Genomic DNA, 16378 nt, shown 5'->3' with positions numbered 1-16378 from the left:
GCGCTCAAACACGCGGATGTTCGGGAAGAAGCTGGCATGCTGTGCGTGCAGCTGGTGTATACCTGAGAGTGTAAAGTAAAGCTGCAAGGGTAAATGTTGACCTATTGCCCCAGGTTTACCCTGACTTCACTCACTGCTACCAAGCACCTTGATGGCAACGCAGACCTGCTTTCTTGATGTGAAGAGTGCAGTAGCCAATGTCTCCCTCTAGTGGCGGTAAAAAGAAAGGCCACACAAATGTAGTTATTCTGCACAATATGTGAATACTGATTTTTACTCTTCTAACAACACAAAAAATAGATGTTGGTCAACAATATTAAGGTTTCTGTATTTTTAATATAGCTGGTAACAGGTGAGCCTTTGTTTACATAGAGTTGTTTGTCTTTCCTGTGTGTGGACACCCCAGTCCACAAGCCACAGGTTTCTGACTTATGTTTAAATTATACAAACCTCCTTTGTGTCTAAATGTATCTTTTCTATGTGTGTGTGATTACTCTCTCTGGTGGATCTCTGTCTTTTTGCCACTGGGGGAAGCCAAAGCGGAAGGGTTGGGGGGAATGGACAATAGTAGCCATGGATACAGGTCAGTCTAAAAGGAGCCAGAGGAGCACCTGCATGTTAGGTTAGTCCTCCCCACGGTGAAGTCATCCACAGGGAGCGGGCCATTGTCTTTCCAGCATTGTTCTTGAAAACAACACATCTTAAAAACACAGCCAGATATCTCCAGCTTCTTTCTTAACTTCACATTTAAAGCAATTGGTTTTTTAAGCTCTTTGGAGAAGACCCAAGGATCATTGGACTGCATTCAGATGAGGACAGAAACCCACTGAGGACACAACACATCTTACTCTCTGAAAGACTTGGATGGGTTTACAGCAAGTTTTGCTCCTAAAGCTCCTAAAGCTTAGTTTATTCACAGACACAAACCTGCATGAATTGGGTTTAACGACCATGAGAGTTCAGCTACTAATTAGTTTCTATTTCAGTACTCGGTAATTACATTATAGCAGCTTGGCTATAAGTGAAGGGATGCATTCCTCAAACTATAACGCTGCAACAGTTTAGGTTTGTGTAATTATAATAATTATCTAATTTCTTTGCACAGATTACCGGTACTTAGTTGGTTATGCACCGTTCAAAAAGCAACTTGGCAAATGAGCAACGTGCATGTTTAACAATGCAGATAACAAACTATAATCACCACAGTGTTATTCATAAAAGCCCCCAATGCCCAAATTACGGTCTGATCCCATAATCCAAAGTGAAATGCTGTTAAAGAGTTGAGGTTAAATATAGTTTCAGACATACAGTTATGTGGGTCACCGTCCTGCAGGTGGAGAAAACACACACACACACACAAACACACGCACACACACACACACACACACACACACACACACACACCGGTCTGATGTCTTCCCAAGAGCTTGTAAAATTCATACATACACACATTCCTCGAATCCAGTTCACACATATGTGCCGGCCGCTTGTGCAGATACTGAGCAAATTAGAATCTCTCAGTTTATTTGTTCTATTTATTCAGGGAGTAACAACTTCAAATGCTTTATTTTATCCATCCAACAGCCCAGAATCCAGAAGTTTAAGTATTTACAAGTGTAAATCTAAGATACCAATTGCCATAAACCCGGAGTCGTAGATGCTTTTAATGACTGCTGTCCTCATTTGAACAGATCGTCACTGACATGTTGATTAAATCAGCCCTATGAAACAATGTATCACACACTGACTTAATTAAGCTACACTTTTTTGGAGCTGCATCATTCCAGGCTATTCCATGTAGACCAAGATCACACATGCATGAAGCATCTGTGAATGGATGGAATCGCACATCTGCACTTCGTCTTTAAACTGCATTCCGCAATAAAACATCTGAGGCCGCCATGATGCTCACGCATCCAAGCGGTTGAAATCAAAGCAGGGAACTTTGCCTAACTCTGTTCCGCCCAGCCGACATTTTCGTCCAGCAGTTAGAGCACGAGCTGCCCTTAAATGACCACAAAACGGAGCAGAAAGGTTGATTTTCTGCATGTTTGCTCGCCAGGGTTTACGCTGGATAATGCTGCAGGAAACCTCTGGGCCTAAGCAGCAGTGAGGTTTGAACGTTCCTCAAGCTAAAGCCTGGCCGGTCCCCTCCGATGCCTCCTCACCCGCTGCAGCCAAGTGTAGAAATCACTTATGTAACCGAAAGCCACGCGTGGTCTGGCGAGCTAGCAAAGGGCTTGGACTGAATTGCTTGGCTTTACCATGGGGGGGTTGGGGGTGGTCAAAACAGCTGGATGGAGGAACACGGGCTGAATGTGTGTCACATCTGCCCTACAGTTGGCAAGCAAGGGGGGCTTGCTTAAATCATAACATAAGTGTGTGCTCTGTAACTGGCAAGCGATGTGAAGTGGTAATCTACTGACTAGATCAAGTGTTTGATGTAATACACTGGATTCGGGTCATGTGAAGTTTTATAAAGTGGAAACCTGAACTGGTGGTTGTGTCTCACACAACCTGTAAAAAATGATGCCAATCAGCTGATTTATTCAAAGCGTGTCAGGCAATATCACGATATGGCGGATTACATCGCACAAACTGGAATTTTGCTCCGAAGCAACTCCCACATCTGCTTCTTGCAATGTCCTGACCAGAGCCTGAGTGCGGAGACGCTAGCTGACAACATAAGCTACTGCGCAAAGCTGAAGAAATGGGATTTTACCACAAATAGTCGCAGTGTTGACTTTATATTATCTAATTTCTGCAAACCATAAATACAGAGGCTGCAGGGATGAGTCATTCATTTGGGAGATAAGAGCAGCCGGGATCGTTTAATAAAACAAACCCAGCGCCGTTTTTCTCTTTGAAGCTCTATTGAACTTACCGCAAATTTGAAACCAAAAAAGATTTTCTGAATCTTATGGTGTAATTCAGGATGTCTTCTGGCCGGAGCAACAGTAATTAAGGCTAAATTGAAGGTTACCCTGTGCTGCACAATCATGACGGAGGAAAAACAGGCATTTTTGCATAATTATGGGAATTGTCAACATATTTCCTAATTCCATTGTGATTTAGAAATATTCATCCAAGAACCACATGGCTTGTAACACGGACGGCATTGTTCTGCACAAGATAGAAACGAAACGGAGGTGGAATTCCTGAGCAACAGCCTGATACAGTTTAAAACAATAACCGCACGCCTTTATCAACGATACCCTGAAGATGAAGTCAGTGTTTGCAGGAGTCTCTGTAGACTGAGGCAGGCCACGAAACAAGAATAGCACAAGAACAGACAAAAGTCCAACATGAGGCTCCCCATAAAAGAGGAACAGATTTATTTTACTTCTCGTTTTCAGCCAAGTACCAGCTCGAGACATAGTCTCACTCAGCAGGACAAAAGCTGCTGCTGCGCCAGATGTTCCTGTGGACTCTGACCCACACACACACACAGACGCTCGGTGAAATGCAAAACACAGTCACCAAAACCTGGAAGCTGCAGGGAGAAGTTCCACAGTGGTATCATTTTCTGCTTGGATCCAGTCGAGAACAAAGCTGAGGAGTGATGAAAAGGCAAGAGGACGACAGGATTAAAGTCAGTGAACCAGAACCGGACAAAAGAGAGAAGAAGAAATGATTAAAGAGGGGAAAAAACAGGAAGAAGGACATTGTGTGGAGGAAGCCACTGTGACACATTACTTCCACACAGAAGACAGAGATGGAGCTCAACTTTTCTTTGTCTCAGAGTTCGGGGGAAAAGTCCCACACTCACACCCTTCATGTAACACACACACACACACACGCACACACACACACACACACACACACTCACCTTTCAAACAGAACATGGCTCCTTTCTTTATTGCAACATTTATCCAACAGAAACAAGCGGCGGCTTCTTCTTCTTCACTCTCTTTTGCTCTCCTTCACCCCCCCTCTCCCTCTTCCTCCGCAGTGTTCGGCCAAAGTGTTTGAACACAGGAACACAAATCCCGACACACACTTGTGCTCCTCTCTCCCGCTGCCTCTCGCCATCGCCCTCCCTCTCCCGCTCCCCTCACACACGCACAGAGTGGCAAGCGGCCAAATTCTACACCACGAAGAACCTGCTTAGTGACCCCCTGGTATTGCTCCACCTCTCCCTCTCTTCCTACATCTCCCTCATCTCTGAATATCTCTCTACCATGCTGACAACACCCCACCCAAAAAATAATAGAAATCAGTCTTAAGAGGCAATCTAAACCTCCTGTAGCTGCTATGAGACAGTTGAGCATCAGACAAACTATTTAAGAACATGAAGATATATTAGACTCTTATCAGGGCAGGGAACAAACACACGCACACCCCAAACATGAGCCTGATGAGCTGATTGTGATTGTAGGGAATCTGGGAGTCAGCAGTTCACAGGGAGGCAGGGGGCCACGGCTTGAGGCCAATCCATTGTGCGCTGATCAAATATAATCGCTATAATCCCCCACAATTCAACTGTTTGCCATCAGGAGCAGCTACAAGCTTGACCATTCCCAAAACCCTCAGGGCCGGCCACCGTCCGTGTCAGACGCTGACGCCTTCAGAAATCACAACGTTCAGAAATGTGGTGCCAGAAAAACTCAACTCACTGGGAAAAATTTGGATTCTTGTGCTTCAAGAACACATTTTGTTACTTTTTACGAGCTTTCAAAGCTCCAAATTAACAACCACGGGAGCCTCATTAGCCGGGCTGTAATGTGGGACCTATAAACTGTGTGCTGGACGGGTGCCTGCAGGTGCCCTTCATTAATAAAACCACAGACATTCATTAACACCTCTTTAAAAGAATAATAATAAATGTTAGGTGCTCTGCTTGAGTGAATGGCGTTCACTGATATTAATTTAAATATAATTCTATTATCCAGCTTCAACAGGCGTTAGCGCTCGACCACCACATTCCCAACATACCCGGTTCCCACTGACAACAACCAGAAATAGTTTTCTTATAAAGAAACTATGGTGTTTCGCAGAGTCATTGGGTGCATGTGTGTGTTATGAACATGTTGTTTCTGGCCTAATGCGGCTTACGAGCCGTGACAAGTCTAGTAAGAGCAGATGTGACCAGTTATGGACTGATTGGGGAGTGGGTGTGTATGTCAGAGTGAGCGTGTTTAATTTAAATCTCTCACTCACACACACACACACACACACACACACACACACACACACACACACACTTTAATAGAGAAAATGTTGAGTAGGCCAACCAAAGAAGACAATAAATCCCTAATTGGAGGCTCTCCTGCACATCATGTCTCACAAACCCTGAATAGTAAAAAGAAAGAATGTTTGGTCCAGCTAATCACAGCTGTCTCTAACTTTAAATTCAATTTTAAACATTTTAAATGCCTCTATATAAAGGTCTAGGTGTGTAAAGTTAATGTATCACTGCATGTATTAATTGTAAAGTTATTTTTTTGTAAATGGAAATGGAAAAAAACATTTTTGACAATAATACACATTTTGGTTGTGACGAAAGGTCCAGCTTCCCGTCTCATACAGTGTTAAAGATATATTAACACTGAGTCTTCTGTTAAAAAGGTAGTTTTACTGTAACTATAGTATATTCAGAGTATGACGACTCCTGCTATCCTCAAAATACAGCCCTCGCCTCTGACTAAAACACTGTCATAAAGAGTGAATCACGCCGGGCAGACCCATTTCAGACAGGATCTTATCGTGATATCAGCTGCTTGAAGTCTGTGTTTCTCTGTTTATGCTCATCACATCCGCAGTGTGAACAAGACGCACTGTGTGTGTGAGCTGCGAGATCTACGTCACTGAAAGATAAGCTCAAAGGAGGAAAAAGAAAACCTCAAACATTTTACACAATCAGATCTGCACTGAGAGGAAAATGGGTGTCTGACCACAGCTCCCAGTACAATAGGTCTGAATAAAGACTCAGAAAAAAACAACATCATTTTGCACACAGGAGAAAAGGAAAGAGAAATGGTGATCAGAAACACTTCAGTTCATCTTTCTTTAAAGATGAGTCGCACATGAGTGTTCGGTGTGTACGCAGGCCCCGGGCTGTGGGCCACATGGGCAGGTTTCCATGTCTGCGTTTTAATGGGGCCTTGCTGCTTCATAAATCACATCTCCCTCCTGCGGCGAATTATCATCTGCTAATCTGGGTTTACACATAATGATTAGAGCATTGCTCCGTGTGTGTGCTCCAAAACTGGTGAATCCTCTCAAAATTCATATTACATGCAGACCAACATGTCCTAAATGTCCTTGTCACACAGCCTAAATTCATAAACAGCTCATTAGAGACCCAGTTCTCTTTGTGCCAACACCGGTTTGCCAGAAAAAGCTGATTTAGGTCAGTATGTTGAGCTGCACATTTTAAACAGAAATAAATGCCTCGATGCTAAAACATAAGAGGGCCATGCAGTAATCATGTAAAGCCCACATCCCCAATCTGATAGGGATTCAGGCTGAGGACCCTCAGCAGCCATGTCCCACATGTCCAATCTAGTTCCTGGCACGGTCTACTTTTTCTGATCTACAGATGTTCAGCATATTGCAGTCAATTAAAGTTCTCCAGCTCCTTCACAAGTCACCCGATCACAGCTCGTACAGCAGTCATCTCTTACGTCCCTCGTTTCGCCACATCCAGCGGGAAAGTCGAGCCGAACCTCACCAGGAAGCTCGCTCACACCTGTTGCCTTGGCGACAGAGGCAAACACACAGCGAGTGAGACTAGAAGCGGCATCGAAATTGCAGGTTTTGAAGCCACAGGCAGTCATTTTGGGCTAAATATACACAGAGCCATGGTGTGCCAGTGCCCATGTTTCTGACAATGTGTCCCAGCAGGAGTGAGGAAGCAATATTCAGATGTTATAAATACTCCAGCCTAGAAAACCAAAGACACTAAATACGTCCTTTGTGCAAGCAATGTGTACGTTATTTATAATTTTACACTCCCATCCCAAGACTATATGTATTACAAAGAGCATCTTTTTGTCCAATATTATTTCAAATATATACTTTAAAGTAGCGAAAGAATTGGAAACATATGAACATGAAGATGTTTTTGGATAACATTTTACCTAAATTCACCACTATTGGCGTACACAGGGTTTGTTGATAGCCTTCTTGTGGTAATGTACATAGAAAAACTTCCCAAAAACTTATACACCCATTTTCCAGAGATCACACACATACACACTCACACACCTTGTGTTACATTCTTTTAGGAGGATGTATAATCTAATTTCTTTCCAAAGGCCGCTACAAAAAGAAGGTACTGGTGGATTTAAAGAAAGACGACTAATGTAACCACTCAGCCAAGGAGGACACGAGAGCTGTTTACATTCCACCCTGTCATGAGAGGGAGCCTCTTCTGCACGTTCCAAACATGAACCAACAGACTTTACCTCCAAACCCAGGCAAAAAACCTAGACGTATATGCAACAGAGTACAGAGTTATGAAGAAACAATGATGCGTTTGTGATTCTAGGAAGGCTGATTTGATAGAAGTTATTCAGCTGGCTTTCACCATTTGCACTTTAAGTTAAAGGTTTCAGTCTAAAAGGAGACGACAGCTTCTGTCTTCTGAATGTGGGAAAAATGTGAGGAGCTCCAACCATGTCAGACATGTGCAGCCCTGATCTGTTTTAAGAAGAGGCCGGTTCAGAGGTGAGGGTGCCATGAGGAAAGTTTGACACATGCAAAATAAAAGGGGCAACACACTCTGCATTCCTGAGAGGTATAAACAGCAACTTTGTGCCAGGTTGTCGTGTCTGAACCACCTTTGCAGTTTCCAAAAACAGATGGAGCAGTTCAAGTCGTGATGGCTGGAAATGTTACGAAAAATATTTAAAATAGATGATAAGCTGACAGAAGACCTTTGCACAGTTCAAAAAGCTGATATGGAAGGTTTCCATGATCCCAGATGCCCCACTAGCCCTATGACTGCAACTGGAGTCACCTGATAGGCCATAAAATGTAAGACAATATCGCTGTGATGGTGTCCATTTCCTTTTTCAGGTAGACGACGGTGTACAGTTACAACTGCCCCCTAAGTCTTTCATCAATATCCAACTAGAGGCACACAAAACTAATGACCTGGTCAATAAATTATTGACGCAATAAGGAAACACAATACCCTGGAAGCAATAAGAGCAGTAAAACGAAGCAGTTAAGTGTATGGCCAAAACTTTAAACTGCAGTATTTCAACATTGGAACAACTGCCCCCCCGCCCTCCCCCAAGGAACAGGACCCAGTGACATCACCGTACCCGTAGCATCACCTGATCCAGCACTGATATGACACTGTTTACCTATTGCACACACAAAGCACCCTTTGACCCCACTCACATCCAACAATGATCTCACCCCCCACCCCCCCGGATCGCTCTTTACGGCAACCAGGATGTTCTGAGGAAGTGACGAAGGGGAGCAGCATAAAAAAAGACAGTGACCCACTTCTTGCTTTGCATGTGCATATAAACAGTCATCTGCTGCCTTCCTGACAAAACTCCATTCAGTGGAGGTCTGCGATGACGCTGTGCTTCAGCCAAGATAAACATGTCCTGTGGTTTGCTGGGCGTGTTTTTCTACAGGAAGAATGTAAACGTCTGTAAACTATAATCTGTAGAGGGTATCTTTGCTGGTTTTCCTTCCCCGGTTCATCCTCACCTGTTTTGTGTTGAGGCTGGTAGACCCAGTTGTCTTCATCCTCCTCTTCATCTCTGTCTGGGCCGTAAAGGTGGGGGTGTGAGTGTGTGTGATGGTTGTGGGCAGAGTGGAGTTCATTCTGGCTGTGGAAGATGCGTCTGCTCTGGCGGGAGATGGAGGACACGCTGAGCCAGCTAAGAGCCCGGGACAGGCCGGCGGGTTTTTCTTTACGAAAAGACCCGCACCTCTTGTCCCCCCTCATCCCGATTTGGTAGAGTCCGCAAAAGAACGATGTCAATGCGAACTTTCAGTCTGAGATGTGATCCTTAGGTCTGGATAACTGATATTCTCTTTAAGCTAATACCATTCCAAATATGTCTCCATCCAGCTCTGCACATGGGATTCAAACTATTCCGATTCTACGTGAAGAATGAAATTAATTCCAGGTGGAAGTTCAGCTGTAGCCCAGTTTTTCTCGACTTTCTTTGGACGGCTCCACATCATTACTCCAACGCGGTCAGTCTCAGCTTCCAACCTCTTTCATCTTGAATTAACATCTGTGCCTCAAGCAAATATTCAGGCTTAAACCTTTTCTTTTTCCTTCTTTTCTTGGGTTCTGGGCGTTATTCCCAAAACCCAGAGGGACACTTAGGCAATGCAGCAATCTGGAAAATCACCGCACCTCTGCGACACGCTTTATGTGCGCTCTTAAAGTCGGTTGTGATAATCCTTGTCGGCGCGTGACGGACTGGTGAGAGGGCTCCAAACTACACCGGGGCACTTTTCAAATGCGGTGGTTGCTGTTTACAACCAAACGTGCCCTTGACTTATCTTCAGTTGTTAGCGGACACACCAGCTGACGCACAACCTCTCTGCAGAAGAAATGACCGGAGGTCAAGAGGTTTCTACATCCCAGGGTCTATTCCCAGCCTGATGAAGTTACACACACGGGAAAAACACTCTCACAAATGGGAGCCCCTGACGGTCCAAATTGAGATCTTTGTGTCTGTGCAGATGCCTGGCAGCCAAGACAACGACGCCTCTCAGGGGTTTCCGCACTCCTCTCTGACTTACTGACAACCTTGTTTCTCTTCGTGCTCTTCGGAGCCTGTCATCGTTCACTTTGTCATTGTCACAGGTAGATGGAGGAACAGCTGGCCTTGCATCGCGTTGGTAGGGAAAAAGTGTCTTCAGTTGAAAAAAAGGGGAAGAATCAGGAGGGTTGGAGCACACCTGACCTCAGGTGTGACGTGTGCCGGCGGATGATGGGCAGAGTGCTGCTGAAGGTCCCCTGGAACCTTGTTAATCCACGACTTGTGTGAGGAACTGAGACTTGAGTGCAATCTGAGTGTATGGTTAGGATTCCACGCAACCCTGTAGCCACTGTACTGAAATACGAGTCAGCCCGTCCCTTCTTCTTTCCCTCCCTCTTTTTTCTCTTTCTTCTACAAACTCTGATCTCTGCCCCTCCCCTTGATCCCTGCTCTGAGGCACAGCAACCACTCCCTCGATCCGTCGCCCGTTTTATTTTGTTTTCTTTTAAATCACCGGAACACCTTTCCGCGCCCCCGCCCCCCCCTCCAACCTTGAACTTTTTTTCCCCTTTAAAGATCCCCTGTAGAAATTCCAGTTGCTAGAATAGACTTTAGAGCAGTCTCGTTGCAGTCTCTCAGCCAGCTTCATTGTAGCTGATATTATGCCTGGGGCGATGAGGGAACCAGTTAAACAACAAATAGAAGAAGTTATAGAAGAAGTTATAGAAGAAGTTATAGAAGAAGTTATAGAAGACATAAAGCATCACAGATTTATGACAACTAACTGGCAACCCTGAATTAAAAAAACGAACAAGAAATACTGTCTGTATTTCTTTTAATGTCTAATAACAGTCAAAGTATTTATTTATAATGTCACACTGATCCTCCAGGATGTAAAGCCACTGTGGGAGGTTACGTATGTGTTTGGGAGGTAGAGTTTTCCCACTCACGTGTAACCACAGAGGGAACGTCTGCGCTCCAAGGTGTGAAAACAATCTCAAAATGTATGTGTATGTCTGCATTTGTATGCATTCACAGTAATGTAATCAGTAGTTACCGCCTCAGATTTTCTAGTTTCCCATGGACACAACTTTATATAGCCCTGGATCTATTTCACGGGGAAAAAAACGCAATCTGAGATTTGTGGTTGTGGTTTTGACCGAGACTTAAATCCTCACAGCTCTGTCAAGCCCTGGAAATAACTCATTTGCCCCTTGTAGACAGACAATCTACTATATATTCACTTGCAGTTTCCACAGGGAGACAGAGGCTCAAATTGTGTGTAGTCTTTTAATAATTAACCTACAAAGGATTCAACTTAGCTGCAATAAAAGGGTGAGTGAGAGTAAGTCTAATCATGTTTAAAGCAAATGATTAAGCCTCACAGTGAAACCTCATATTACCTGGATTAAATGAGGAAAGGACTCAAATCATCGGAGTTGGTTCAATACGGGACCATTGTGGTGTCCACATTTCAGGAGAACAAACTGCTGTATTTGCATAATTCCCAAAGGGGATTAAAAAGTCAGGGGTCAGCATCCTGGTGCATCCCCCACCTCACTTCCATTTCATAAGAGTCCTCATTTTCATTCCGTTAAAGCTGCACACAAGGAGCCAACAGCAGCGAGAATAATCAATATGCTTAAAAGGATCGTGTGTTGGACATTTAATGGCGTTCCATTTAAAGAAGAGGACCCAATATGCTGAGAGTTCCAAACATTCTTTAAAGTAGAATGGGGGGGGGGGGGGGGGCAGGCAGAATCTGTTGTTCCTGGAGGTTTGTCAACATAAAGAAATAAATTTACACTTTGTTACTTGTCTTATTTAAAAATTCTGCGATTCAAAATTACACCGACAAATTAAAGTGATGTCGTAGGTGTGATGTTAATATTAATGTGCAGCACATTAATGCACGAGTCAAAGATGTGTGTGGCATTAATCTTTCATCGTGTATTTACGGCATTAGGGTCATGAGGGGATAATTAGCAGAAATGAGTCTAATCACTGTAAACAGGTTGTACAAGGTTGTTTTAGGCCAATTGAACGTTTAAGATACAGAATTAAAACATGAAATAACCCATCTGGCTCTAAATAAAATTAATCTGAGAAATCTGTGCAGGATTCCTGGCAATATAGCATCTAGGGAACAAATCCTGGTAGAAAAAAGCCAATTAAAAGCATGATTTCATCTGTGCGGCCACAGAGAATGGCAACATGACAGCAATGTGATTGTTGAGTAACACAAAAGCACAATAACTCAGAAAGCTAAAGATATGTTGACCAGGACAAGCAGAAGGGTAACACGGCAGATAACTAAGCCATCGCCCAAAGCATACACATGTCCACAGATTGACAGTATGTGTCTCAGCACCGACACATTCACAGACCACAAATGAAGGCTTTTATTGCCGTTTCGAGCCAGACTAGCTGACTGTAAATGGTTTAGCCAGCAGCCAAAGATTTCACCCCTTTGCTTTCATGCAGCTCAGTGGTAAAAAGTTAATGCATGTTTTAAAATAAGCACACATCTCTGGGTAAATAAATTAAGTTAAAGAGCACATCCTCCATCTTAGAGGGTATTGAAATCCTGCTAAAGGATATAAAAACTAAGAATCTGGCCTCTTTTATTTCTTGCTTTTTTGCCTATTCACACCTCAGTGTTATAGTTTCTAGATTTTGAACTGATTTTATAGGTGTACCAAAATTTAATGTGTATTAACAAGAAAATCTTATAGGAGTGTGTTGAAAGAACTACATGGAAGATTGAGCAGGTATTAACGAGACAATATGGTTCCTTTGCTTGTGTTTGCGCTCTTCACACAACACTTAAGACGGCATCATCTGCTGCAACAGCTCTGACCTGTGAGGTCATAAACCGTGACCCCTCGGTGACCTTCCAAGGTTAGCCTTCACCTCAACTGGCAGCAGCTCGTGTATCCTGCCATGTATCTTACTCAAATATTTGATATTTATAGTAATAATAAACTCTTTGAAATGCCACCCAATGGGGTGAGAACAACGGTGACCAAACCACATGATAGTAGGTGACGATAAGGAAAAACCAACTCAGTCCACAATGAGACTATCAGGTTAGCTGCCTAGCAACTTAAAACCTCCAGGGCACAGGGCCAGTCTCAAAAGGCAGGGCCAGTAGCTAAGCAACAGCCCCCAGCTGAACGACTGTGCCTCAGAGAGCATCAGATTGCCCTCTGGAGCTGCAAAGTCCAGGTGTGTATGTGCATATATTTCATTCATAAATGTTATGTTTCTAATTCCCAAGGAAAAGCAATACTTGCCTCAAATGGTTTTTTTTTGAAAGTGCAGATACTGAACCAATATTTTTCAACGTTAACCCCCCCACACCAAAAAAACCCCCATAAGTTTAGGCCGTAACCAATATGTGATTACGAAATACAACCACATGGGGCGCAATTAGGCTTACAGATTCCTATCTGCTGGTCCGTGTTGTTCTGGGTCTTCACTGACAGAATAAATGAGCCGGAAAATAGCACTTTTTGCACCAATGTGTGTGCGTGTCTGTGTATAAAAGTACAACACTTAACTTAATGCAGCCAGTAAATTACTCTAATTTATGTCCCCAGAGAAGAAAGTACATTTGTGTTTTTTTTGGGTGTGCCTAGATAGCAATCTAGTCACAGATAACGATGATATTTTACACATTCAGTCTCAACGGAGGAAATGATCTGAGGACACACACATCTGTGAAAGAGCCCAGGGTGGAGATGTTGACCCCTGAAGGTCCACAACCCTAAAGTCAATTCATTCTGAGCTGAACATAAACCCCTCATTCCTCTGGCCACGTGTTCCATTATCCCAACATCTATTATTCCAGCAAAAGGGTCTGTCTGTGTATGTGCATGCATGTGAGTGTGTGTTTGTGTAAATTAACTCCATTATTGCTGGTGAAGGCTAGCGACTTAGTCGAGACAACCGCTCTCATATAACACTGTGTGTGTGTGTGTGTGTGTGTGTGTGTGTGTGTGTGTGTGTGTGTGTGTGTGTGCGCGCGCGCTAAAAAATGTGGTAGTGTGTATCCAAAAATGGGAAAGTGAAGCAGGTACTGCCCTGTGACCTCTTACCCCTGACCCCATGGCACAGCTGTGCTTAGCCTTGAGCAAAAAGCTGTTTCATGCACAAATATGTGAGTCTCCACGTACAATTGTGTGATTGATTTACTGCCGGCACACACACATAGTTAATGGGAAAAAATGCACGGCTGAAACGGAGACGTGCATCCTTTTGAATGCAAATATTAACTTATAAAACAGCAGAGCTGAGCTTGAAGTGTGAAGAGAGGAGGGTTTTTTATTTTACATTGTTAGTGAAAGATAGAGGCAGGAATAAGAAATGGCTTGAGGAGTTGCTTGAAAGTTTGAGTAAGGAGTGGCGTTTTAGCTTAGAGAAGGAATCAACTATGGTAATCCGAGTAGGGTATTCACACACACATACACACGCCCATCAGGACTCTGTCCAGTAGTTGGGTGGGTGGGTGGGGGGGGGGGGTGCAGGGAAGGGTGCGGTCGACACTGTGCATTCCTGATCAGTCATGCCTGAGGGATGGAGCTTTTACAGCGGACCTGAGGCCAGATGTGCTTCGCATTTGCATTCAGGTTTTGGCACAAGCCTGACGTCCTATTGAGGTTTCATTCTATAAAGCATGTAACCATGACCTGTGAAAATCTGTCAGCAAGGACTCAAATATGTTTCACGATTGACCACTTTTGAGAGTCTGATTCCACCATGGAAAAGTGTTTTCCTCTTGCTGAAGCATGTTTGTCACAAATGTGTTTGAACCGCGTTTGTGTAATTTCAACGTGTGGACAAACCAGTTTTTAAATCTCAAGGGTATGACTGTGCTCGAAAACCAATGCCTGTTTGCAGCAGAACGCTCTTTATTTTGCTTTCTCCTGAATAACTGTACATCAACAGTACAGTTAGTGGCAGATGTAAGAAGTTGTCTACTAGAATCAGCACAGCTCCTCACTTCAATACTGCACTCATAGTTTGCACGTGTGCACAGTGGCCTTTTGGCTGCAGTGTTTTCCTGTGCCACGATGCAAATTTGTCAGAGGGTAGAGATGACCTTGGAGCTGGACATTTGCCTGTTGCATTAAAACAATGACAGACGTGATTGTGGAGGTAACTCCAAGCAGGTAGGGTCGACAGGTGGAACTGAAGTGTGGAATAAGGTAGACAAGCATAAAATGCAAAGAATACGGTTAAAGTTAAAGGTGTTAGTATCACGTGCCATCTGCTTATACATTAAGCCTTTTTACGAGAAAACAAGTGAGAGGAAAAGCAATAAAAGCCAGGATATGTGAAGTAACGGTAGCAGCAGCCCTGCAGCATGTTGGAAAGTACGTGTGTGGCCCATCAAGCCCGTATGTATCTGCAGTTCATCCAAAAACACTCAACACAAGCATTAACACAGATTTAGGGAGGCAGACGGCGTAGTGGACAGATAACAAAAAAATCCATCCAAGTGAAAAGGTACAAGAGAAGAAGGTGATCGAGACGGGCAACTGTTAAAGACGGCGGAGCGAAAACATGCTGATTGGACAGGCGGCAGCACGACCGTTACTGGGACAATAGCACCGACTTTGTGTCTGGCACTTTGCCCTCTGCGGATCTGAGAGACCTGACACGCGGGGGAGTGCGGAATCATTGGTTATTCAAAGCTCATCCCCCTTCGTCCTGGCTCACAGCGCTGCATTAAACCAGTTCGAGCTTTCTTCAGATGCTGAAAGAAAGCAGCTGTAATTTACCAACCCCCAGAATCTTCTTTCCGAACCTGACTTTTTAACCAAGCAGCTGGCAGCAATGACTTCCAGTCGTTAGCACATTAGAGACAAACTCTGACAGACAAGCATAAATAGCCATAATAGACGGACCCAAAAATACACACCCTCCCACCCACACATCATAATCTAAACAAATGGAGAGTTATGGGCTATGTGACAGGGTAAAACTGTTGAAATGTACAGTCCAATCCAGATGATCTCCCCAAAGACACACCGTCAGAAGTTTAAAGGGATGTTCCGACCCATTTCACTCTCCCTTCCCTCCTCCCATCTGTCTCTCTCCATCTCCCCAAACCTCTCTGCCACATCTATCACTGTTGCCGTCTCCTCATCCTTCCTCAGCTCGTAATTCAGACTCAAATCTCAGCGACGTATCCCAGAATTCTTTGTTTCTCCCGACCCCTTACGTCTAAACTCTTCAACACAGCACGCCTTTGTGTCGCTGCACGGAGGAGGTGAAACACAAACTCTCTCGGCCTACTTCAGACTCAAAGCCAAAGGCTACTAGCCATGGCCACCCACCCACGGTGCACCACACAGAAGGGACTTTCCCACTCCAAGTATGTGCGTGTGACCGTAAAGCTGTTTGTAGGAGTGTGTATGGAGCATAAATGTGCTTTCCAGGAGTGCTGCATGTTTCTGAACACACTTGTCCATTGCTGACCATTTTAAAACTACACTAGTGCCAGTTTTGGCATATTACCAGAAGTCTTTGCTGCTATGATTTACTCAAACTACATACAGTACACTATTCATGAGGAAGCGTGTATTCAGTTACACATCAAAAAAGAACATTGTGTTTCCAGCAAAAGAAAATAAAACACTGACCCGCATTCAAGAAACACAATCTAGTTTTTTAGCTGCATCTCG

The 16378-nt window shown here is 44.0% G+C and overlaps 1 protein-coding gene across 5 annotated transcripts in view; it reads right to left on the bottom strand.

Moving 5' to 3' along the window:
- Positions 1–16378, bottom strand: part of nhsl1b (NHS-like 1b) — a 57979-nt gene that overhangs the window by 26904 nt on the left and 14697 nt on the right. For 2 of the 5 annotated variants that reach the window (XM_011612099.2, XM_011612100.2), the window contains exon 1: positions 8674–10036. The exons of 2 other annotated variants lie outside the window; for them this stretch is intronic. In XM_011612099.2, the coding sequence (XP_011610401.2) occupies positions 8674–8914 (241 nt within the window). In that variant the 5' untranslated portion in view covers positions 8915–10036. Of the gene's footprint in view, positions 1–3829; positions 3977–8673; positions 10037–16378 lie in introns of those variants that run through there. One more of the 5 variants, XM_011612101.2, reaches the window with a different exon arrangement.

This window comes from Takifugu rubripes, chromosome 16 (assembly GCF_901000725.2).
Source record: "Takifugu rubripes chromosome 16, fTakRub1.2, whole genome shotgun sequence".
Lineage (NCBI taxonomy): Eukaryota > Metazoa > Chordata > Actinopteri > Tetraodontiformes > Tetraodontidae > Takifugu > Takifugu rubripes.
Note: the sequence above shows the minus strand (reverse complement) of the source record. Positions and strands in the feature narration are given on the sequence as shown.